The sequence below is a fragment of the Drosophila kikkawai genome, chromosome 2L (genome assembly GCF_030179895.1).
Source record: "Drosophila kikkawai strain 14028-0561.14 chromosome 2L, DkikHiC1v2, whole genome shotgun sequence".
Classification (NCBI taxonomy): domain Eukaryota; kingdom Metazoa; phylum Arthropoda; class Insecta; order Diptera; family Drosophilidae; genus Drosophila; species Drosophila kikkawai.
Window position 1 is genome coordinate 2,207,196 of NC_091728.1, and position 23,002 is coordinate 2,230,197.

Genomic DNA, 23,002 nt, shown 5'->3' on the forward strand with positions numbered 1-23,002 from the left:
ATATATATTTTATAATTTGAATAATAAAAATAAAATATAATAATATTTTTTTATGATTTAAATGTTTTATTATTATAAATTGTTTATGATTTCAAAGTATTTTTTTATACCACTGACATTCCCTCTCCCCAAAAAAGAAAGCTTCCCAATTAAAACACTCGTTTAAAATATAAATACAATATGCGCATATTTTATATAGTCGAGATAATACATACACATATAGATATATGCAAAAACAAATGGTGTAACTAACATAGACGAGAGTATGTTAATCGATATGGATAGATAATAATTAATGCTTAAATACCTTTTTTCTCGTTAGTTAGAATGCAGTTTAAGTGATAATTAATTTGTTGCTTATGTATTTTTTTTTTTTGGGGTTTGCTTGCTTGTTATTGGGTGTATAATCACATAGTTTTTGTTGTATAATTGTTTATGTATAAATAAATAAATCGAGGGAATAATTCAAAAGGCTGAAAAATGCCACACAAAACAATAAATGTAAATGTAACTTTGGTAAACTTACGCATTGTATAAATTCTAGAACATGTTTTTCGCGCGCGCCTTTCTAAAAATCTAGTTTACATTATTTGTTGCACTAAATAACAGTTATATAATATATATATATATAGGTATATATAATATGTATATGTATATTGTTCTTTGTTGAATGTATAATAAGTGTGTGTATACAATTAATAATATTATTACCCATTCTTCATTCATAAATACTACAATCCAAAATACACACTGAAAACTTTAGGATTTGGGAAATTATTTAAAAGTGTTTTAGGTCCCATTATCTACATTTTTTGTATACTTTTGGATAGCTCTTTAAAGAGATTTCAATACGAAAAACGGAACGTAGGAGAAAAGCTTAAACGAAATGCCAAAAAATAGTCTTGAAACACTCAGTCTCAGGTATCTCCTTGATAGTTTTCCTCCCTTCTTTCCCCCTCTTTTTTCCACTTACGAAAACAGATTATTTCTCCTCTTCAAGGATCCAAATTTCTTCTCTGCCTCTAGCAGCATCTTCTCGTTCCTCACCACCTCAAAGGGTATCGTCCGGGAGAGACGATCCATCTCCTGGTCGGAGGTAAAGTCCTCGAAACTCATATTACTAAAGCCGGTCTTGGCGGAATTCTGTATGGTATTTGATTGGAAATTGCGACTTCCACCTGCCTTTCTGTTCTCATCCTGATTCTGCATATCATCATCATCGTCGTCGTCGTCGTGGGACTGATACTGCAAACGCTGGTGCTTCTGCTTGCTGCCAGAGCTCAGCGACGAAGTGGAACCCAAGGCGGCGGCACTAACTTTCTTGTACGAGGCGTGACCCTTGACCTTCTGGGTTAGTTTCCCCGGAAGCACCCTCACAGCCAGATGGTGGGACTTCTCCTTCTTGGCCTTGCCAGGGGCAGGTAATCCATCGTCTGCCAGCACATCGGCACCACGCACCACCACGGGCTCCTCCTCATCGTCGGGCGTGAAGTCGGAGAGGCGATCTTGAGAGATTTGCACATAGGCATTATCGGCAATGGGCAGCAAGGGTCGGAGGTGAAGGGCTCCTCCCGATGGAGGTGGAGCAGGAGCGGGCAGGGTTACAGGTATTGCAGCAGCTGGTGAGGATTGTGGTGGAGCAGGAGCGGTGGCGCTAGAGCTGCTGCTGGTGCTGGTGTAAGAGGGCACATTCACATAGACACTGCTGGTGGACTTGGTGGCCGCTGGGTTAATAATATTATTATTGTTGTTATTATTTTTATAGCTCATCAAGGGCTCCGGCGTTTTGTTGATTATAATCGAGTGATTTATGGTCACCAGTTGGGGAGGAGCAGCCACGGAAACTGAGACGGGCAGAGACACAGACACGGGCACAGGGACAGAGACGGAGGCAGAGGCAGGCTTTTTGATCACATTATTATTATTGTTGTTGTTGTTGTGACTGGGAAAGTGTTGGAGCTGCTGGTGGTGGTTCAGGGGATTCTGTTCAATGGTGCGTATTACCTGGGGAAAGGGCTCCGAGCCAAAGAGATCGCATTGCGTTGAAGGATTCTCCTGGAACTCCTCCTTCTCCAGGTTATCCTGGAAGGGATTTGGATTGAAGATGGGCTCATTGAACTCATCCAGCTGCGGGGATTCCCCTAAGCCTCCATTGGCTGGAAAGCTGGCAAAGTTCGAGGCTGCAGAAGAGGTTCCTTCTCCTCCTTTAACCGGCGTAGAAGTCCACATTTCAGGCTCTGCTTGACGCTTCTCCTTCTCCTTGGCCTTGGGCTTACTCTTTCTCTTGAGAGGCATGCCCACGGGCAACTTGAAGGGGGCCAGGGCAAACACATCCTCCTCGGATTCCGGAACTGGCGGCGGTGGAGCCATGGGTGACTCTGTGCTGGTCTTGCTCTCCCCCGAATCTCCGTAGTCCAGTTCGTCATCCAAAAGCAAAGGACGATCCCCAAACTTGTGCAAATCACTAGAAGTGGGACTCAGTTCCTCGGATGGAGCACTGGGATGATCCCCATTGCCGGTTGTTACCAGGAGTAGATTGGTTCTATCCTTCTTCTTCATGCGCACCTTGACCACCACCCGACTCCTGACATCGTCCTCGTGCGTGGTCACACTCTCGCACTCGGCATGATAGGCCGAACTGCTGCACGTCTTCACCGACTCACTGATCCCGTCCATTTCCGCGGGCAAGGGGCGTCGTAGCTTGGCCAGAGTCTGACTGCGTGGATTCTCATCGAACAGGTCATCGTCCTCGGCACGGAGATCACTTGCCGAGCCTATGGAATCCCCATCCGACTCGGCTGCCTTGGCCGCTTCCTCCGCCTGGGCAGCCACAGCGGCGGCCATGAGATTCAGCTGCTGGGCCGCCTGGTGGGCAGCACTGGTGGGCTTCTTGGTCGTCGTCTGGCGCAGCTTCTTCACAATCGGCAGGTGGGAGGAGGTCTTGTCCACCTTGTGGTAGGCCACCTGCTGGATCTTGTGTATGGTCTCCGGCAGAGTGCTCGTCACCATCTGCATTTGCTTGATGAAGCTGGAGGAGCCCTCGTCGCTGTCCTGCTGAAAGAACTCGCCGGAGCCCTCGTCGGAGTCCGAGTCATCCGAGGTGGGCTGATCCTTGCTGCGCAGCTTCTCGTATTTATTGCGATCCTCCAGTGGCAGCTTCACATAGCCCTCACCTGCTCCGGCTCCCACTCCTCCTCCACCATTCTCCGAATCCGTTTTCAGTTTGCTTATGAGCGAGGTCTTCTCCTCGCTGGACACCTCCAAAGTGGGCGACAGCAGCCACTTGGATGAGTTGGAGTTGGAGGCGGTATTGGCCCCGGCTCCCACCACTCCGCCTCCTCCGGTCACCAGGGCACCAGCTGCGCCGGTGGAAGCGCCGATGAATTTCGCTGTGGACGAGAGCGAAGGACTTTTATGCAGTAAGGTAATGAGATTACGGGTTTTACGGAGGGATTAGCGGCTGTTTTTTTTTATCTACTTCTAAGTATGGATGGAACATGTGAGCGGTGAGTGATCGTTGCACCCCAGAAATGTGATGAGTTCATTCTGAGAGTTTGGTTTCTGAGTGATTTTGTTGCTCTACGTGACGTATACGTAATCTTTTTTTTTATTTTTGAAGGGGGGTTAGTTTTGGGTGACAAATGGCGAAGACAGAAGCTGGAAATCGATGTTAGATGTTGGCCCAAAAGGTTAATTCGATGATTTGTGCTTAGATTTTGAAAGGCATGCACAGTTTTTAGCTTGAAAATTTTTAAGATATTAAAGTCACTCTAAATACCAGTGACTTTTGTTTTGTTTTTTGGTATTTAAAATATCATTAAATTTAGTAAAATTTTAATTTATCAAATATTTTATGTATTTTTAAGCTACAAATAACTAAATTTAAGAACAAAAATACTTAAAGACTTAAAAAAAAAGGTTTTAAAGTCGTTAAGGGGGTTTCCTGAATTAGGAGGCAAAAAAAATCGATTTTTTTTTTATTGCTTAAATCGATAGATAAACTATCTAAGAATATACCACAAAAATTTCAGAAGCCAATTCGAAGTATTTTCGAAGATACAGAGATGAAAGCAAAGGAGCGCCGGGTAGGTTTGCAGGCGCTTGGCGAACTTTGAGGCCCGTTTTCTCACTTTTAAGTTTTACGATTCTTTCGAATTGGCGGGAAAGATAACAAAAAAACTAATTGACCGATTGAAACGAATAAAGGCTTATTCTCTTTAGAATTAAATTCTCTTCTATTTGAACTAAAACGGTTGTTGAAAACCGCTTTTTATATTTTTTACAGCATGTTAAAGTCAATATTTCATTTTTCGGGATAAAATATTGACTTTAACATGCTGTAAAAAATATAAAAAGCGGTTTTCAACAACCGTTTTAGTTCAAATAGAAGAGAATTTAATTCTAAAGAGAATAAGCCTTTATTCGTTTCAATCGGTCAATTAGTTTTTTTGTTATCTTTCCCGCCAATTCGAAAGAATCGTAAAAATTAAAAGTGAGAAAACGGGCCTCAAAGTTCGCCAAGCGCCTGCAAACCTACCCGGCGCTCCTTTGCTTTCATCTCTGTATCTTCGAAAATACTTCGAATTGGCTTCTGAAATTTTTGTGGTATATTCTTAGATAGTTTATCTATCGATTTAAGCAATAAAAAAAAAATCGATTTTTTTTGCCTACTAATTCAGGAAACCCCCTTAATATAAATTTAAAAAATATTAGGAAGAAATTTTACTTTAAAAAATTAATTCTTGTTATAAAATTCTTAAAGAAAAACTAAAATACTTTAAAAATTAAATGTTTTTGTATAAAATTCTTGAAAAAAAAACCAAGAAATATAAAAATATAAATGATAATAATAATTAAATAAATAAATGGAAAGGAATAGGTTACTACAATTTCTAAAAATTTAGCTTCGTTAACAAAAACAAACATAAATAATTTATTACTTTAATAAATAAAACCTATTAAATATATTATACCCTGTGCATGCCTTAAAGATAAACCAATTAGCTTATAAATTAAATTACAAAGCTAGCAAATACTAGTTGAACGTGTTTTTACGGGACCAATAAATTATATTGAAAATATTTTTATATATAGAAATAAAAAATATACAAAAATATCTGTTGTAACGTTTAGATATCAATAAATAACTGGATGCAATTTTACAATAATATTGCTCCCTTCATAAATAACACATAAATTAAAAAAAAAAGTATTTTCAAGATTAAATTTGTACTAAAATAAAATAAATAAAATCTATTCAACTGATATTTGCCAGCTCTGTATAAACTCCCACACAGATTTAGTTAGTTTAGATTTACATTTAGCTGAACATGTTCAGTTCTGGTTTGGTTTTTGAAACATAATATATAGAATTTATTGCAGTTTTGCTTTAGTTTCTTTTTTTTTGGTTTAATTCTCATACAATTCTTGTGGCCTGAACTTAAGCTAAAAACGCCCTTTCGTTACGGTTTTTCTCTTTTTTGTTTTTTGTATAAATATATAGTGCTTTATGTATATATATAATCTGCATTTGTTGATCATCTGATAATAAGTTGCTTGTATGTGTCTTGGTTACCTGACTTTTGTTGCTTATCGCTCATCTTGGTTTCTCTCGAATTATTGCTACATTTTTCTTTAGATCTTTGGGTTGGCCACCACCGCCTCATCAAGGTGTGTTTTAGCATCGATTAAACTTATGTACAGTATTAACAGGTGTTTGCAGTTAGTAAGTAGATAAGGCTAGATTGAACATTTCGAGTGGAGCGAACGGACTTGACAATTGATTTTCGGTTTTTAGTTTAAATCGTTTCTTTGCTGCTGCCACATCCGCAGAGAACGCAGCTTGAGGCGAACTTCAAGAAAAGCGCAAAAAATAGAGATTATAAATAAAATCAAACGGAAAAGGTTGCTAAAAATCTTAATTAAATTGAGCATTAATTTTTTACTAAAAAAGGGTTTAAAAAGAATTTACCAGAGATTTATAAACCACTTTTTCTCAAGGAGAAATGTTTTTAAAACCTCTGAAATTTCTTTTAAACCCACGAATATCTCTCTAGCCTTTAGCATTAATCTCTGAAAATTGCACAATGATAACACATGGACTTTTAAGTAATTAAATAACTTTGATATGCAAATTATTGCCAAAAAACAATTGCTTCACACTCTTTTCTCTTCTACGCCAACAACATGAATAAATAGTTATATTTATATTTTCTCTTAGTTTTTAGTTTTTAGCTAAATTTACAAATTACACACAGAGCAGATAGATACATTTACACGTTATAATAATAATAATAAATCCAATGAAATTGTACAATCAAAATAATTGAAATTTTGTTCATTTTTTTGGTTTGGCGTACCACAACCGCTAATTGTTTTTAATTGTTAATGACTAAGATTTACATAGAGACTAAAAATTATATTTACTAAATAGGCGTTTCAATAATTTCTCTTTTTGGTTTATCGTATTTTTTGTTTGTTTTCATTTGTTTCTACTAGCTTAGGACCAGCACCAAGAATTACTTTGTTAGAAGCGCTTTTGATTGGAGTTTTGTATTTAGATTTGTTAGAGGAAGATAGAGAGCTTAGGGTGGTGCAAGCGGGTGGGTGTGTCTTCTTTTGATGTACACCAAAGACCCTATAAGAACTTGAATTTGATGCATTAAAAATTTCCATTAATTAAAAATACAGAAAAAATACTGCCATATGCAGAAGTTTATATACATTTCTTTAATAATAAAAAAAAAACCTAGCTGAATTTATAAAGTTTAAAAAAAAGAAGGAAGTTTTTAAGCAAAACAAATTTTTTTAGGGTAATTGATTATTATTTAAACAATAAAGAATATTAATTTAAGAAAAATCCAGCAAATTTATACAATTTGAAATTGTTTAATTAATTAACTTTTATTTTTTTATTTTATATTGCATTAATATCTTCTAATTATATAATTTTTTAAATATTTTCTTTGTTTAAACTCTGGCAGAATCACATTTTTTTAGAAATTCAACAGAAAACGTATGCAAGTTCCAAAAAAATTAAAATTTTCTGTAAGAAAAATGTTTTTAAATTAAATAATTAAAATTAATTAAATTTTCTACAGTATTTCTTAAAAACTTTTCAAGTTCTGATAGGTCTTGGGTAATTATTTTTACAAATAGAATAAAATATCATTATTTTCCCTTCACCAAAAGCTTATTAATTACACACCTACCACCCTTGGTTATGTTATTTGCAGTTTATACCACAAAGTTAAGTTAGTTTCTTGGGTTATTGTTGGGTTTTAGAGCTTAGTGTTGGGTGTTTGGTGCTTGGGGGATATTTACAAATTCAATTGATTGCACTTAATGTAGGGCTCTGTGTTCTTTCTTCCACCGATCGAACGAATCAGATCGGTTTATAGCATAATCTATAGCTGAATCTTTCTCTGGCTGCCGCTGACGCTGGCTGGCTGGGGGGAGCTGCTCCTCTTTCGGATGGAGGGAGTTGTGTTATAGTTGAGCTGATCGTTACTAGGAAGTTTTTAGACTACGTCTACGTCTACGTTCAAATCTGCACTTTCTGCACTTTCTGCATCGAGATCAAGAGAGAGCGAACAAAAGCAACAATCGGAAAACTAAACGTATTCTGGCATTTTTTTTGCAAAAACGATTAAAGGTGGAATTTCATGCTTTACCTCCGGTTTTCCGCAGCGAGCTGGCCTTCTCGCGCAGTCCGGGTGGCAAACTGAAGGGTGCAGATCCAAAGGGATCCTCGGAGGCCATTGGTGGATGCGGCGACACAGCGGTTGTGATCGGAGGAGGAGGAGCAGCAGCAGTAGCCAGGGGAGTAGCAACTGGAGGAGCCACTGGGGCAGCAACAGGCACTACTACTACCCCGGAGGCATTCTGCTCTGTGGGCGTCAGCGTTGAGGTAGTAGATGCTGACTTGGTGGTGATGCCTGTAGTAAACAATGATATTATTAATAATTATTCAAGAAAAATCAAATAAAAACCATTTTCCTTAATTTTCCCATTTTCCCCTTTCATAAATTCCCTTTTACTTACTGCCTTGACTTCCCCTTTGCCGGATCTTATCAAATTCCGCCTCAAATATATGATCTTCGGTCATCTGGCTGAAGGGTTGCTCCTCCTCGAATGGATTCCAGGCCTCCACACGCTTTTCCACTGCCGTATGGCCCGGCTTCATCAGTTCGCTAATGGACACTGGCGCCGTATTGGCCGAAGAAGCGGCATATATGCCAGGATTGGAGGCAGCACTTGCCAGGGTCTGAGGACCATCACCCATGGCAGCCAAATTATTGTTAAATGGGGCCAGAAATTGACTTGTCTCATTGGCAAACGTTCTAAGTAAATAATGGATGAGTAAAGATGATGATCAGTGAGAGTAAATGACACAAATTAAGAGAAAAAAGAGCAAGCAAAGCGAATAAAATTAATAGAGAAAAGTGCAGAGAAGCTTAAGGCTACATAGTTTCTATTGACTCTGCGGCTCATCAACGGCCTCATCATCATCCTGGTCACTTGTAGCTCTTAAGTAGGACACACACATAGAGAGAGACAAGCAGTAAATGAGTGAAAGAGCAGAGAGAAGAGCAAGAGAAACACAGAACAAAACACATACAGATCGTGCTTGGAGAAAGCATAGAAAGCAGAGCTCGCAAAAAACGTTAATAGGTTAAAGGAAAAAGAAGATTTTGTTATGCAAATGTCTTTAAATTAGACTTGGAATTGAAATGGAATCTATATAAAAGTTTTCATCGAAAGGGCATTAGAAAAATAGCTTGAGTACTTAGATTCCATATTAAAACTGTTATTTAAGAGCTCTGTTAGAAAAGTAATCCAAAATTTGTAAGTATTAATTCTCAGACTCACTTATTAAAGGCCGAGGTATCGCTCACATTGCGTCTGTGTCCACCGCCTCCGCTTGGTTTTGGCGGCGTCAACATGCTTTTTGTGGGCGTGCCGCCATCACCAGCAGCAGCCAAATCCTGAGGCACCACCACCGTCTCCTCTTTTTTGGGCTCTTCTGGAACTGTGGCTGCTGTTGGAATTGCTGTTCCGCCAGCTGGCTCATTAAACGGATCCGGATAGCCGCTGGGTTCAAACAAATTGCTGGCAGGAACTGGTGGCCCTACCGGGGCCCCCTGTGGCGGAGGTGCAGCCGCTGGAACTGCTGCGGGCATGGCTGGGAAATTGGCTTGAAATTGCTCTACCACCGCCACCGGCTGTGGCGAGGTGATATTCAGCCTTGGCGAGGGACTGGGCGGCAGACCGAGACCCAAGGCATTGCCTCCATGCACCGCGGAGGAGCCCTTGGGCCGGGAACGTGGAGCCACACTGGTGCCCGCCTCCACCACAGAGACATTCTGCGACTTGGCTGCCTTGGAGGCGGCAGCACTGATCCGCTTGGCCTCGGATTCGAAGGGGGGCACCAGCAGCAGGTCAAAGTTGGGTGTGGGGGTTTTCTGGAGAGGATTATATTATTAAATTTGAGAAGAACTTGCTTTCCTAAACTCTTATACTTACATGCAGATTCTGCACGGGATTATCCTTGCCGGAGAGTCGAAAGGCCACCTCGCACACCTGCCAGATGTTGGGTCTTCGCTCCATATCCGTGTCCAGCATGTACTTGATCAGCTGATGCATACCCTTCGAGTACTTGGAGCTGTCCGGAATGGAGAACTGCCCGTTCTGAATGGCCAGCGTGCTCTCCCCAAAGGGCAAGGAAAAGAAACAGAGCTTGTAGAGCATGCATCCTAGAGCCCATATATCCGCCTTGGTGGTAATACTCTTCCCATTATACAGATCTATCATCTCGGGGGCTCGATACGAGAGTGTCGTATACTTCTGGATCTCCTCCTCCACTACAGTGACGCCATGCTGCTGGGGATTTAGCGTTTTGGCCGTGGCCGAGCCAAAGTCACAGAGCACAAAGTTCCCGGCGTCCGTCTGCAGGATATTCTCTACCTTCAGGTCACGATGCAGGATCGGGGTCTGGCAGTAGTGCAGACGGGAGACGGCCTCGGCAATATCACAGAAGATGGTGAGCACCTCGGGCTCCGTGAAGCCAACGTGTAGCCTGATTATTAATTATTAATAATAATAATAAAAAATTGTAATAAAGTCATCTCACCTTGCATTCATCATGGCCAGCATGTGATGCTTGCAGTAGGGCATCAGGAGCAGCACCTCGCACACCCCATTCCCAGTGGGCGTAATGCTCGAGTCCACATAGCCAATGATGTTCTTGTGCCCACTCAGGTTGCTCTACAAGAGATAGAAGCTCCATTAGATTACATTTCCTTTGTCCTGATTTATTTACTCTTACCGCAATCTGTATCTCGCGCTTCGCCACATTCAAATCGTGCTCATTGTTGACATACATGCGCTTCAGGGCATACTTGGTGGCGGAGGCACTGCCTCCGCCATTGCCGCGGGCCAAGAAGACCATGGCGAAGCCACCTGCGTGTGTTTCAGGGGGGCGAAAGAGAGGGTAAAGCAGACATTAGTAAGGGGGTTCTAGACATCCATAACAGCTGTCAGCTGTAAACAGTAAATAGCGACAGCGAAAATAAGGGGAGTACAGAGGCGGGTAAGTATAGGCTCTTAAATACCCTGGGATTACCCAGAACACTAAAGAAATTGTTAAATTTGATTTCATAATTTGCATAATTTTTTATAATAATAATAATATCAGAAGAGAGTCTTAATATAATAAAACACAATTTTCACAAATCAAATTTAAAAATATTCATAAATAAGTCTAAAAATCAATCAATATTTTATAAATTATATTGATATCAATTTTGTTATAAATACACATCAAACTTGTAAAACCTCTTCCCCTAATATTATTTAAAAATCTCTATGACTTCACATAAATATCTATAAATACGTGACTGAATTCTGATATTGTTCTCTCACATAATACACGTTCTCTTCATAAAACTCAAAATACAGGGTATTCTCTATGCAAACGATAGCAGTTAGTTACTGTTGTCTGTCTGGGGGTCTGGCCATGGAACGATTTACACATGTTTTCAGCCGATTTGCATGAGTTTTATTCTATTTTATTGCAAATAGAATTCAAGTAGAGAGCCCCGCTGGTGCTAGAGCTGCTCCCTCCCCTTTCCACCTGTCGCTTTGCGCCACTTCAAAATGTACGATAAAAAAAAAGGCAACGCAATATATAAACTAAACTATTGAAGGTCACGTACAGAAATAACAACAATAACATGCGACAATAACAATACTCAACTGGGAGATACTCAAGTGGGAGGAGACAATGGGGGGCGTGCACTGGCAATAACAATTGAGTTAAATCGTGAATATATTAAATATTTATATAGTTTAATTAGTCGATTAAGACATTTTTATTGAATTACTAGTTTTTAGTTTATTTTAAAAATATCTAAGCTGTGATAGGGTTTGTTTTTAAGAAGAAGAGATGAATGAAAATTGTATTTGTAAGTTGAAATAAATATTTAATAAAAAAATTGTTCATGCTATTAAACTTGACGAAAACACTTCCAAAAAACATTAAGAAATAAATGTAAGACACTTTCCAGACCACTTAAATAATCTGAAAAAATATTTAACCATTTAAATTTGTTAAAAAAAAAAAAAATGTTTTTAATTTTTTTCTCCGTGTTTTTTTAACAGAGAGAAATGGATAACGGGCGGCGAATGAATGTAACCATTTTTGCTTGATATTTTTTTGCTCGACTTTGTGAAATTATGGCGTCAAATGTTAATCAATGCTGAAGGTTGCCTGCCTTCCAACAGCAACAAATCAACTTTGGCAAAAAAAAAAATAAAGCTCAGAAAAAGCAACTACTACAAAGACAGTAATAATAGTATGAAAAGCAACAATAACAGTGCACAATTGTAACGAAAACGAAGCGAGAAAACTTGAGAAGGCAATTTAAAACGCAAACGAGTTCGGTGATAGAGAGAAAAAAAAAGGGGGGTGCTAAAGAGGTGTGAAAGGGGCTTTGAAAGGGGGTTAAACGGGGCTTAAAGGGGGTACTAAAATCGCTAGCAGAGAGGGAAGAAGCTACATTCGTTAACTGTTTGTCGCTTAGTCATTTGCAAATGTATTTGTTGTTTGTTATTGCGACTGTCTTGTTGGGCACTCAAAGAAAACGGGTAAAAAAAAAGGTGAGTAATGAGTGTTTTACTTTGAGTATATACAGGATTTAGTACAGTAAAGAAACTTTAACAATCATTCTAGGGAAATTAATTAATATTTATTATTCATTTTTGGGGATAACAAGTGTTTATTTTCATTGGGAAATTTATTAAAATAATGGGTATAAAAAAGGTGAGTAATGAGTGCAATGCTAAATGCTCCAGTACAGTAAAGAATCATTAACAATCATTCTAGGGAAATTTAGGAATATTTACATTCAAATTTTGAAATGATGTAAACTCTCTCTCAAAATCTACTATTTAATACTTAAAAGAAAGTAGTTAACCTTGTCTTATTGCCAACTCCCCAATCTCCCCAAAACAAAGTGACACACTTCACACCGCCCCATAAATTACAGGGTATTTTTTGACAACAGCTGACTGTCTGACAGCGGCGCCAGCGCACCGCAGCAAAACAACATTTGCGAATCGAGTTGCTTGCCAAAAAGTATATAAAACCAAAAAGCAAAACAACAAAAAACAAAAGCAGACAAGTAAACCGAAAAGAAGGTAGCGAATAAAATGGAATGGAAGGCGGTATTGTAGTATGAGCAATCGTTAGATGATCAAATGCCAAAGAAAGCCAGAGAAATGGAGGCACTGGGAATGGGTATGGCGAATGGCGATTTGTGTGCACTCCGCAAGTCAAGGACAAGGACGAAGACCAGGCGATTTCCTCCTGGGAAATGCGACCTTTGCCATTAAGAATAGAAATTGCCAAAGGTGGAAAGCGCTTAGACGGGAGAGACAATAGGAAGAAGATGAAGTGAGTGCGCTGATGAGTGTTGGTCTTGCCGCTTCATTGGCTAAATTAACATAATTGATTCAATTGATTTGTGGCCATGTGCACTGGCTACGGGAATTCAATGGGATTTCTATGGAAAAACCAACCAGAACAGTGACTTTATATTATACAGTCGAGCTTCGGCAGTCTAAAACCTTAATTCAGGCAATGTAGTAAAGCTTTAATAACACAATTTTGAAACTTTTTAATGTATTTCTTTTGAAATTTTTGGTTTGCTCATAAAAAAATGTAGTTTTGAATGTTTTTTTGGGCCAGGGACAAACACTACATTGCCTTTATTTCAAAGTTAAAGTTGGAGTTAGAAAGATCAAGGCACTTTAAGTAATATTTTATGTAATAGCACACACAATAGCACAAACATGACCAAATCTATGGCCGGCACCCATTACTTCATACGGCGGAGGTTAGAACCAGTTGAGAATTATATGTGCACACGTGTGATATTTTTGCAAATGGAATTTTAAGGGCTAAATCTCCTTTTTTTTAATGAAAAATTTACTAGAAAAAAGTGCAAATCGCACTTCTATTAAGAAAGGCACTAAACGAAGCGAATTTGATATAAAACGCCATCAATTTGAGAAAAATAACAAATTTGGAACATAGAAAATAATATTTATGGAATATTCCAGGAATTTAGTAGGTCAATCAACTTTTAAATGTGGCTAAAGTGTGCAGGAAAGCTTAATTTAAAGAGCTGGTTTAGAAAATATGTGTGCTTAATGATAACCGGTCTTAATTATACATAATGTCGTTAAGAAGTCTCAGCAAAGCGTTTTTAAAAAAAGGTTTACTCGAATTCAAGATCAAATTGTAATTCGATTTATGGGAAATTATAATATTTTGAATTTTAAAATAAGAAAACATGTTATTTTCCCACAAAACTCATTATATTTCACCCTGGTTCCAGTTTGGTAATTTCAACTGTTTGTGTAATCGGAAAGTGGCGACAAGTGGCGCCCCTAATTAAGGGGATACGCAGCTGTTTTATGTTTTTTTTTTTTTCGTTTTATTTGCCATTTGTGTACGCCCCACATTTTTGGAAATACTTGGGTTTTTTATCTAATCTGCGGGAAATCGGGAGTACGCAGTGTTACTGCCCACCTGTAAGTCGGACAGGTGATAAGCATAATCGCACTGAGAGCTACGTGTTGGGAGATAGGAACAGACACCGCACACCGCACTTGTCACCACACACTCACCTTCGGCCAGGACATCCTCGACGGTGACCGTGACGCGTCCCACTGTAAAGACCTTGCCCACAAAGCTGTTCTTCTCGTTGGAGGAGGACGAGCTGCTGCTGCTGTTGTGCGGATTATCCAGTCGCGAGTTCTCATTGCGCTCGAACTTGGACAGGATTTTCTTCATTTTCCACGGCGATTCTCGAAAAAGAAAATGTTTACTGCTCCACACTCACTCACACACACACAAACACTCGCACTCGGATCAATCACACGGTTTTAATTGCCTGCGCGTAGGTGTGTGTGTTTTTTTGCAACTCTTTTTTTCGCGTGGGCGGCAGGCAGGGCTTCGGGGCCGCTGGCCAATTAATCCACGTTGAAGCTGGATTCGATTAGCCGTAATTAAGCAAATTCTGCGCAATTTGTGCTTTTTGCAATGCACACACACACACACCACACACTGCAGGGGAAAAAGAAAGTTGTTCGATTTTCCTGCTGCTCTTGTTGGTGTTCGACGGGCAAGTGTGACCAGAGTGCGGTTTTTGACAAAATGCCACTGCACTTAAGTTATCGATGGGCAAAGAGGAGATATCGATAGCAACTTAGCGCTGTAAACACTCACCTCTAGCTGTGTAATTTCGCCAAATTGTAATTTACTTGATAAAATGGCAAATACCGCTAAATATTTTGCTCTTTTGGAAAGTTTAAGGTTTGATAGAGCTCTTGGTAAGTAAAATATTATATATCCATGCATATTTATGTGATATATTTCCTTCACCAGCAACTAGCAAGGAAAATACCTCTGCGTCGCCGGCTTCTCTACAAAACAACTTACTTTTATTACAAAAATATGAGAAAAAAGAGCTATCTGAGCAACTGCATCAATTATGCTTGGCTTATCAGTTAACAACCGAACAGGAATCCAGTATAGATCCCGAAAAATCACCCACTGTAGCCTACATGGTCCGCCTGCAACACGTGCTCCATGTGATTACAAAAAACATCAATTTCCACAGCGATGCCAAGGAGGACCTTATATCCGTGGCTCACCTGAAGCTCTGCATCCAGGCCACGCAGGAGTTGGCCTACTACAGCCTTCGCTGCCAGCTGCACGAGGATTTCTATAAGTCGCCCATCTTCCAGGAAGCCCAGGGAAAACTAAAGACTAATCCTAGCCTGCTGCTCCTGGGCATTCAGTTCTTTGTGGATCTTCTACAAATCCGACAGTTTCACTTGGCCAACTCCATGGAGCAGGTGCAAAGGGATCTCCTGGCGGGCATAATGACTCTGCGAGTCCTTGAGGATTCCCCAAAGTTGGAAGCGGCCATCTCATATCTTTGGGAGAAGGAAATAAAGGCTGACTTCTTCCGGCACATCTTGCTCTTGAAGGCCACACCGCTGTGCAAGCCCTTGGCCGAAGCACTGCACCAACAGTTGCTGGGTAAGCTAAACTCTCCTCAAGGATTCGCTAGTCTAGTGGAGGCACTGCAGCAAACGCCGAATGTGAGTCCAACGAGAAATGCAGAAATAGTGGCCGGCATTGTGGCCAGGAAGGGATTCTCCCAGCAAACGCAGAGCAGGATGATAGTGCAGGTGTGGGAGTACTGTAGGTTCTACCTCCAGGATCCGGATAAATTGTGTGTCGGTGTTTTGTCCCTAAGGAGATTCTACGATTTGAATGAAAGGAATCAGCGGCAGATTGAAGAGATAATAAGGAAACACTGGGAGGCGCTTATCAACCCAGAGGATGTGATTAGTGGGTTGATTCTTATGGAGAACCAGGAGCTCTGTAACCGCATTCTCATTTGGCAGCATCTGTTTTGTTCCTCCAGTGTGGCCTGCTTACCCAGCAAACTCCTCATTCCCTATCTGCCATTGCTGTTGCAGTTATACGATGGTTTGTCCTTGGATTGTCCAGCCGCCAGCCAGCTTTCAGCGCTGATAACCCGCTGTTTGGACAACAGGGAAAGGGAAAAGGAGTTGCCAGAGATTCTGCTAAGATTATTCAAGTGGGAAATGGAGGTGGAATCACACCTTTGGCACACCCTTCACCCTCGCATACTCATCTTACCCAGCCAGGATTCTCTTCAAGTTCAGGTCAAGGTAGCCCATCAGGATCATCAAGTGGCTCACGATATGGGCAGGATATTACCCGGCTTACTGCTGTCCAGTTCCCACCATTCCCTCACCTGCAAGGTGTTCCTGGCTCTCTTAAGATTCATGGGTAACCAGTTAAGTGAGGAGGATAAAGGAGATGTGGATTTGCTATCACAGGAAACGGAACTCAAGGACTTTCTCCACTCAAAATACCAACTAAAGCTGGATCTGCTCATAGCTCTCAACCAAATGGTGGCCCATCAGCCTCTAAGAACCCATTTGGCAACGCAGACCCAGGAGTTGTTGGTCATCCTCCAGGACTTAATGCAGTCCAAATGTGGTTACAATGAACACATCCTGCTCATAATCCTCAATCTCTTGGAAGAGCTCTTTGAAGGCAGTGAGGAGGTGCGTCTCTCGGCAGGAACTAAAGAGTTGCAGGAACAATTAAGGGAATTGTCTCGGAACTCGTATAATCCAGAAATCCGGAACTCTGCCCAAGGCGTGTTGTCCAAAATTCAAGCATCCTGGCGGCCCACAAAGGCTCTTCAAACTAAGCACTTTCAAGAAGCTAGAACTATGATTGAACAAAACCAACACCACCTGCAGGCTTATGGCATACAGTTACTCATAGATCTCCTGCAGAAAAAGGACCCTGTTACCCTCTCCCAAAGTCACACGGTCATAGCCTTGGCCCTGACCACTCTCAAGAGCAAGGAGTCCTATGTTTTCCTCAATTGCGTTCGCCTTTTTGTGCAATTGGTTCATGTGATGGAGGCCGAAGTGTTGGACAAGCTCAGCGATGAGTTTCTGTCGGATACAGCCTCGTTGGACCATCGCCTGGTTGTGGGTGAAGCCATCCTTAAGGTGGCCCAGGAGCTGGGTCCTCTTTGCTATCGCTACAAGGCAGTGCTACTCAACTGCTTTATGCATGGCTCCCGGTCTCCCGTTGATGAGTTTCGCATGTCTGCTTTTGCCAATCTTGCCCAGCTGTGCCGTTTGTTGGCCTACCAAGTTCAGAACTTCTTCCAGGAGTTGCTCCATCTGGTTAATAGCGAGTTGACTAGCGGAGGCTATGTTCCCTCTAAGCGGGCAGCTGTCTTGGTTCTCGCTGAGCTCCTAAATGGCATGGAGAATTTGCTGGACTACCAGGAGATGTTGCTGCCCATTTATCGGCTTTTGAGAGCAATAGAAGCGGAGGAGTCCTGCGATCCACAAATGCGTCAGCATGCGGCAAATGGCCTGAAAATATTGAACGAGAAGTGCAGACAACTGATTCAGACGAGCCTGGAGGAGCAACAGTCGCTGGAAAAGCAGATCAAGGTCCTGGGCATCAAGGATGAGGCTACCATCAAGAGGAAAAGTTGCCATATTCTTGAATTGAATTAAGGGATTAAAAAAGATAGTTAAAGTTAAAGTATTTGATAAGTTAAATGTGATATTTTATACAAAAAATGTTAAATAAAAAACCCCTTTTAAATATAATTAAAATTTATCGAATATTTTTCGATATTTTCAATATTTTTACATAAAATAGATGCACTTTATTTCATTTACAATGTGAAATGCCAAGGTTTTTGTCGTCAGTTGCGGTAAAAAATTAGAATTTGAATATTTGAGCTTGAACTATATATTGGTTTTTTGTTTTGGGAGTTTAGTTATCACTTGCCGATGCAGAACTCTGTCTCGATCTTATCGGCAATCATCTTGGCAATGGCCAAGCTGCTGGTGGCCCCCGGCGAGGGAGCATTCCTGCAGTGCAGCACCCGCTTGGCCAGTGCACCAGTTCCCTCGCCGCGATCAAAGACAAAGTCATCCACGAGATTACCCTGCAAATCCATGGCCTGGGCACGCACGCCAGCCGGACCGCGCTGAATGTCGTACTCCGTGATGTCCGGGATGTACTTTTGCAGAGCCTTGACCTGGAGATTGATGAACCAGGACTTGGACATCTCACTGAGCCCAAAGCCAATGTACTTGCTGGCCATCTTGGCGAATCCGGGATAGCGTAGGGCGTCGAAGAGCTCGAACAGGTTGATGTCGGCCCAGCTGGAGGGGGGAAAGGTAATGTAAGGGACACTCTAAACACCCAGTCATAATCCCAAACTCACGTGTAACCCTCTCGCTTCAGGGCCAGCACTGCATTCGGTCCCAGCCAGATGGAGCCATCCATGCGTGGCGTAAAGTGAACCCCGAGGAAGGGAAAGCGGGGATCAGGCACTGGGTAAATATTACCCTTGACCATGTGCTGCTTCTCCTTGGACAGCAGCAGGTACTCCCCGCGGAAGGGCACAATCCGAGGATCCCGAGGGCATCCAGTCTTCTCGGCCAGCAAATCCGATTGCAGGCCACCACAGGTCAGGACATTCTTGGTGCGAACTGTTTGACCCGGCTTGGCGCCATGTATTGTCACCGGATACTCGCTGTCCTCCTGAGTCTCACTGAACTTGCTCACATTGTAGTCCAGGTAGATGTGACCACCGCCTCGCTTGAAGTCCTCACCGTAATACTGGGTAACCAGGCCCCAGTCCACGATTCCGGTGTGCGGACTATGCAGAGCCCTCAGCCCCTGGCAATAGGGTTCGATCTCCTGGATCTCACTGCCCTCAATCATCCGCAGGTCCGGCACCTTGTTGGCAATGCCTCGCTTGTGCAGGTCATCCAGCAGCTTAACCTCCTTCTCGTCGGTGGCCACGATCAGCTTGCCCGTCTTCTTGTACGGTATCTTCTTCTCGTCCAGATAGGCGTAAGCCAAGTGCATGCCCTCCACACAGAGACGGGCCTTTAGGGTTCCAGGCTTGTAGTAAATGCCAGCATGGATCACGCCGGAGTTGTGGCCACTTTGGTGCTTGGCCAGCTTGGTCTCCTTTTCCAGGACGGCGATTTTAAGGCTGGGATGACGCAGGAGGATCTCCCGGGCAGAGGCAGCGCCAACGATTCCACCGCCAACCACGACGAGATCATAGGCGCTGAAGGATATAAACAACGCGTGTTGTAGTCGTAGTTTTAATATTTAGAATCCCTTTGAAACCCCCAAAAAACCACGTAAAACCCAATTCTATCTCTATCTCAATCCCAAAGATCGTAAAAAGTATCTGAACGCGCCACAAAGCAGAGAAAGAGCAAGGGAGAGAGAGTCTTATCAGAATTTTGGACCTACTTACCAGCTCTTTGTTGCTGTGCCGTGCTGATGCCGTTTCTGGGTCGCCACCTGGCTGGTGACCAAGGGATTAGTGAGAGTTTCCGACGTGCCTACCTTGGCCAAACCCACTCTCACTCCGTTGATCAGGAAACGAGCTTGTCCCATTTTTCCAGCTTTCCACCCGCACACACACACACGCACGTAGAATTTGAGCGTCGAAAGACCTTGCTTGACCTTGCCTGTGTTCCTCCGGCAAATTGTGCGTAATGTGCGAACGCCTCCGAGCGAATCGACCGACTGAAGCCTGTGGGAGGTTTTCTGTGTCGCGAGAGCAAATACTTATGCTCACGGGTCGAGCATCTGTGCCGGGGGAGGGGACATGGAGGCGCTAATTGATAAGTACACGGGGGAAAAGCAGATATACGTTCTAGGTGTGTGTGAGGGGGTGGGGGGAACAGGCCGGCGGCAGCGCGTGTCAGCTGTTCGATATTTTTGCTGATAAGTTTCAGAGTGACCAGAGGTGCATATTTTAATAAACCTAAAATAGACACTGTGACTTGAAGAAAGAAATATATTTATAAGATTCAATTTATTTATATTTAAAAGATATCTTGAACAGCAATATTAATTATAAGTTATAATGTATTGTTAATTACCTTTAATGTTTCTATTATTTATATTTTCAAAATAAAAACCCTCAGCTGGTCACACTTTCCGTACTCAAACAAAACAAAAACAGCTGATTGCACTTAATTTTTATCAACTGCATGCAAAAGCAAATAAATTTCTTGAAATTAGGTAAATAAATAGCCTTATTGGGGTGTTTTGACCCACCAAAAGATGCCCGCCCACTGTGCTGTGGTGAATTGCAGCGATAAATATTTGCATGCCGGCAGCATTTCCTTCCACAGGTAAGAAGAGCTGCTACCCCATAGAAAAACTCAATCAAACTGGTTATTTTCCCCTCTCAGATTCCCCTTTAAAAGAAAAGATTTACTGCAAAAATGGCAGGACTTTACCCAGAGGACGGGCCAATGGATGCCCTCCAAGTGGAGTGCCGTGTGCAGCCGCCACTTCGTGGACGATGACTTCAATTGCAGCAACAACCGAAAGACGCTCAAAAAGAACGCTGTGCCCACGGTTAGATTGCCGGAGGAGGATGCCCCAAGTGTGCCAGTGAAGCAGCACGTGGCTCCCACTAGACCAGCGAATAAACCCACCCTCGCTAGTGCCGCCGAGGCGACGGCAACAGGTGTTAAGGCCACCTGCCGCTTTTGCGGCACTTCCGCTCTGAATTGCTCTTCCTTTGACAACAACTTTGAGCTGTTTGGTATGATTCAGAGATGCTTTCCCACGCTCCAGATCCTGCAGGATGACACGCTGCCCAAGGACATCTGCAAGGAGTGCTGCCTGAAGCTGGAGCAATTCTCCCAGTTCATCGATGTGGTCATGCAGGCGCAAAGCGAGTTGCAGCGCAAGTATCGACGCCAACTGAAGATCAAACAGGAGCCTTGTCCGGTACGCGTCAAGCAGGAGGCCTGCGAGAGCCTGGACAATCTGTTTCCCGACGAACTGGACTTGGGCCTGGAGCAGGACGAGGGTTGTGAGCACGAGGAGACGGAGCAAAAGTTCCAATTCTGCGATTTTCCCATGCTGAACTCCCAGGACATAATCAACAATTGTGATATCATGGAGATTATCAATCTGGACGATCCGTTCATCAATATACCGGATGACGCGGACGTGGGGGGTCAGGCGGAGCGATCGGAGCCCCTGAGGACGGCCAATGAGATGCTGCAGTCGGAGCTGCTGACCGAGGAGCATAATTATGCCAAGGAGGAATGGCCTTTGCCCAATCTTCAGTACAAAACGGAGAAGGTGGAGGGTGCAGAAGTGGCTCCAGAGGCTGGTCCTCCTCCGCCTAATGCTCCTCCAGCCATGCCTGATACCCGCTCCTGCAAACCCATTGTCACAAATGTAAGCCAAATACCCAATCCAATGCTCTGCGAACTGCTGCCCGCCCCGGCGCCAGTGCCTCCTCCTCCCACCTCCAGTAAGCCAAATATTGTGGTTCTAAACGACAGCGTGGTCCAATCCTCCGATGCCTTTCGCCTCCACAGCTGCAGCCTGTGCACGGCCAAGTTTATAACTCTGGAAAGCCTGAATCAGCATTTTGCTCTCAGTCACAACAGCACACCCATGGTGAGTGTGCCCGTCAATCTGCCGCTGAATCCTGCCCTGAAATTGGAGGGCAACACTCAGGGCTTTATGGCCACGGAGCCCTTGGATTACTGGCAACCCGAGTGGCAGAATAGTCCTCCTGTAACGGGCTTACAGCAGCAGCAGCAACAGCAGCCAAAGAAAAAGATCGACATACTGGACATGCAGAGCAGCTTCCTCCACCACAAGGATCTCATTCCAGCCACTCAACTGGCAGCCACTGCTCTGCCCCTGCCCGATCCTCAGCTGGCTGTGGTCTCTGCAAATTACGCCAAGCTGGCCGATCGTTATCGTAAATTAAAACTGAAATGTAAAAAGTTAAATCCACCCAAGAGAAGGCATGGCCACACCTGCCGGGTCTGCCAGCGAAGCTTCCCCAGCTTCAAGCAGCTTTTCCAGCATCGTCGCTTCAAGGGACACTTTGTCAAGGTGAAACCCAGCTTCTTGGGACGCTGCAGTGGCTGCCTGAAACTGTTTCGCTCGCGTAGGGGTCTCCGCCAGCACATGAAATACATCTGCCAGAGTTTATCACTGAAGAACCACCAGCGTCGCCTGCAGAGCTTCAAGTGCCGGCACTGTCAGGCCATTGCCTTTGCCCACTGGCGCCTGTATCGTCGCCACGAACTCAATTGTCCGAAAAGAAAGCCGGAGAAAACCAAGACCCACATGTCATCGGCGTCGTCGTCGTCCAGGGCGGTGAAGAAAAAGCAGAGTTTCTCGTGTTCCATATGCAAGAAATCATTCGGTTCCCTCAACGGCCTCAAGCAGCACGACATCACCCACTCGACGGAGCGGCAGCACAAGTGCGGCATCTGCGATCGGGTCTTCAAGCGGCGGAATGGTTTGTCCCAGCACATCAAGGGCTACCACCTGCAGCTCAAGCCGCACGAGTGTCCGGTCTGTGAGCACCGCTATGCCCTGAAATGTGACATGCTGAGGTGCAGGCACTCGCTGAGAAAGGATCCTATGCTGACGGGGAGTGAAAGGAAGCAGTAGGGTACAGGAGCAGGGTGTCCTTGAGAGAGGAGTTAAGGATACTAAATGTTATAAGGGGTATGTGGGGGTTAATTCATAAATATCTTTCTTATGTGCACATAATTATTTATATTCTGCAATGCATACAGGTAAAAAGGTATTGAAAACAAAGATTAAATAAACAAAATTAAATATTCGAGATTTTTCAGTAATTAATAAAGATTAATCAATGTTTTAAACAAACCGCTCCGTTAAAAAATTTAATGAAAAATCATATTAAAATTTTGAGTGCAAGCGCCTTCAATTGTCTGACTACGATCTGGATCCACATGTCAGCACTAGGTACTAAAACCCCACCAAACCCCCCCCACACCACCCCAAAAGGCATTGTAACTC

At 42.8% G+C, this 23,002-nt stretch overlaps 4 protein-coding genes across 6 annotated transcripts; 2 read left to right on the forward strand and 2 right to left on the reverse strand.

Annotated features, from left to right (window-relative positions):
• Positions 1 to 161: 161 nt before the first annotated feature.
• On the reverse strand, positions 162 to 14,695 carry Nak (Numb-associated kinase). Of its 3 annotated transcripts, none has more exons than XM_017173941.3 (8): positions 14,194 to 14,695; positions 10,328 to 10,461; positions 10,133 to 10,266; positions 9,526 to 10,078; positions 8,872 to 9,464; positions 8,044 to 8,342; positions 7,674 to 7,937; positions 162 to 3,389 (listed from the first exon to the last, which is right to left on the reverse strand). In XM_017173941.3, the coding sequence occupies exons 1-8, from the start codon at positions 14,357 to 14,359 to the stop codon at positions 970 to 972; spliced, it is 4,563 nt and encodes a 1,520-aa protein (XP_017029430.1). In that variant the 5' UTR covers positions 14,360 to 14,695; the 3' UTR covers positions 162 to 969. The 3 variants fall into 3 exon arrangements, with proteins under 3 accessions (XP_017029430.1, XP_017029432.1, XP_017029433.1); XM_017173943.3 differs by lacking the exon at positions 162 to 3,389 and adding an exon at positions 5,345 to 5,852; XM_017173944.3 differs by lacking the exon at positions 162 to 3,389 and adding an exon at positions 5,345 to 7,567.
• A 26-nt stretch (positions 14,696 to 14,721) lies between these two features.
• Tango6 (transport and golgi organization 6) lies at positions 14,722 to 17,747 on the forward strand. Its single transcript, XM_017173946.3, has 2 exons — positions 14,722 to 14,898; positions 14,954 to 17,747. The coding sequence occupies exons 1-2, from the start codon at positions 14,838 to 14,840 to the stop codon at positions 17,656 to 17,658; spliced, it is 2,766 nt and encodes a 921-aa protein (XP_017029435.1). The 5' UTR covers positions 14,722 to 14,837; the 3' UTR covers positions 17,659 to 17,747.
• Positions 17,748 to 17,754: 7 nt separating this feature from the next.
• On the reverse strand, positions 17,755 to 19,896 carry L2HGDH (L-2-hydroxyglutarate dehydrogenase). Its single transcript, XM_017173947.3, has 3 exons — positions 19,434 to 19,896; positions 18,381 to 19,238; positions 17,755 to 18,318 (listed from the first exon to the last, which is right to left on the reverse strand). The coding sequence occupies exons 1-3, from the start codon at positions 19,574 to 19,576 to the stop codon at positions 17,931 to 17,933; spliced, it is 1,389 nt and encodes a 462-aa protein (XP_017029436.1). The 5' UTR covers positions 19,577 to 19,896; the 3' UTR covers positions 17,755 to 17,930.
• A 197-nt stretch (positions 19,897 to 20,093) lies between these two features.
• LOC108079620 (uncharacterized) lies at positions 20,094 to 22,805 on the forward strand. The gene is made up of 2 exons (XM_017173996.3): positions 20,094 to 20,322; positions 20,383 to 22,805. Exons 1-2 carry the CDS (start codon positions 20,252 to 20,254, stop codon positions 22,625 to 22,627), a joined length of 2,316 nt encoding a protein of 771 aa, XP_017029485.1. The 5' UTR covers positions 20,094 to 20,251; the 3' UTR covers positions 22,628 to 22,805.
• Positions 22,806 to 23,002: the final 197 nt, after the last annotated feature.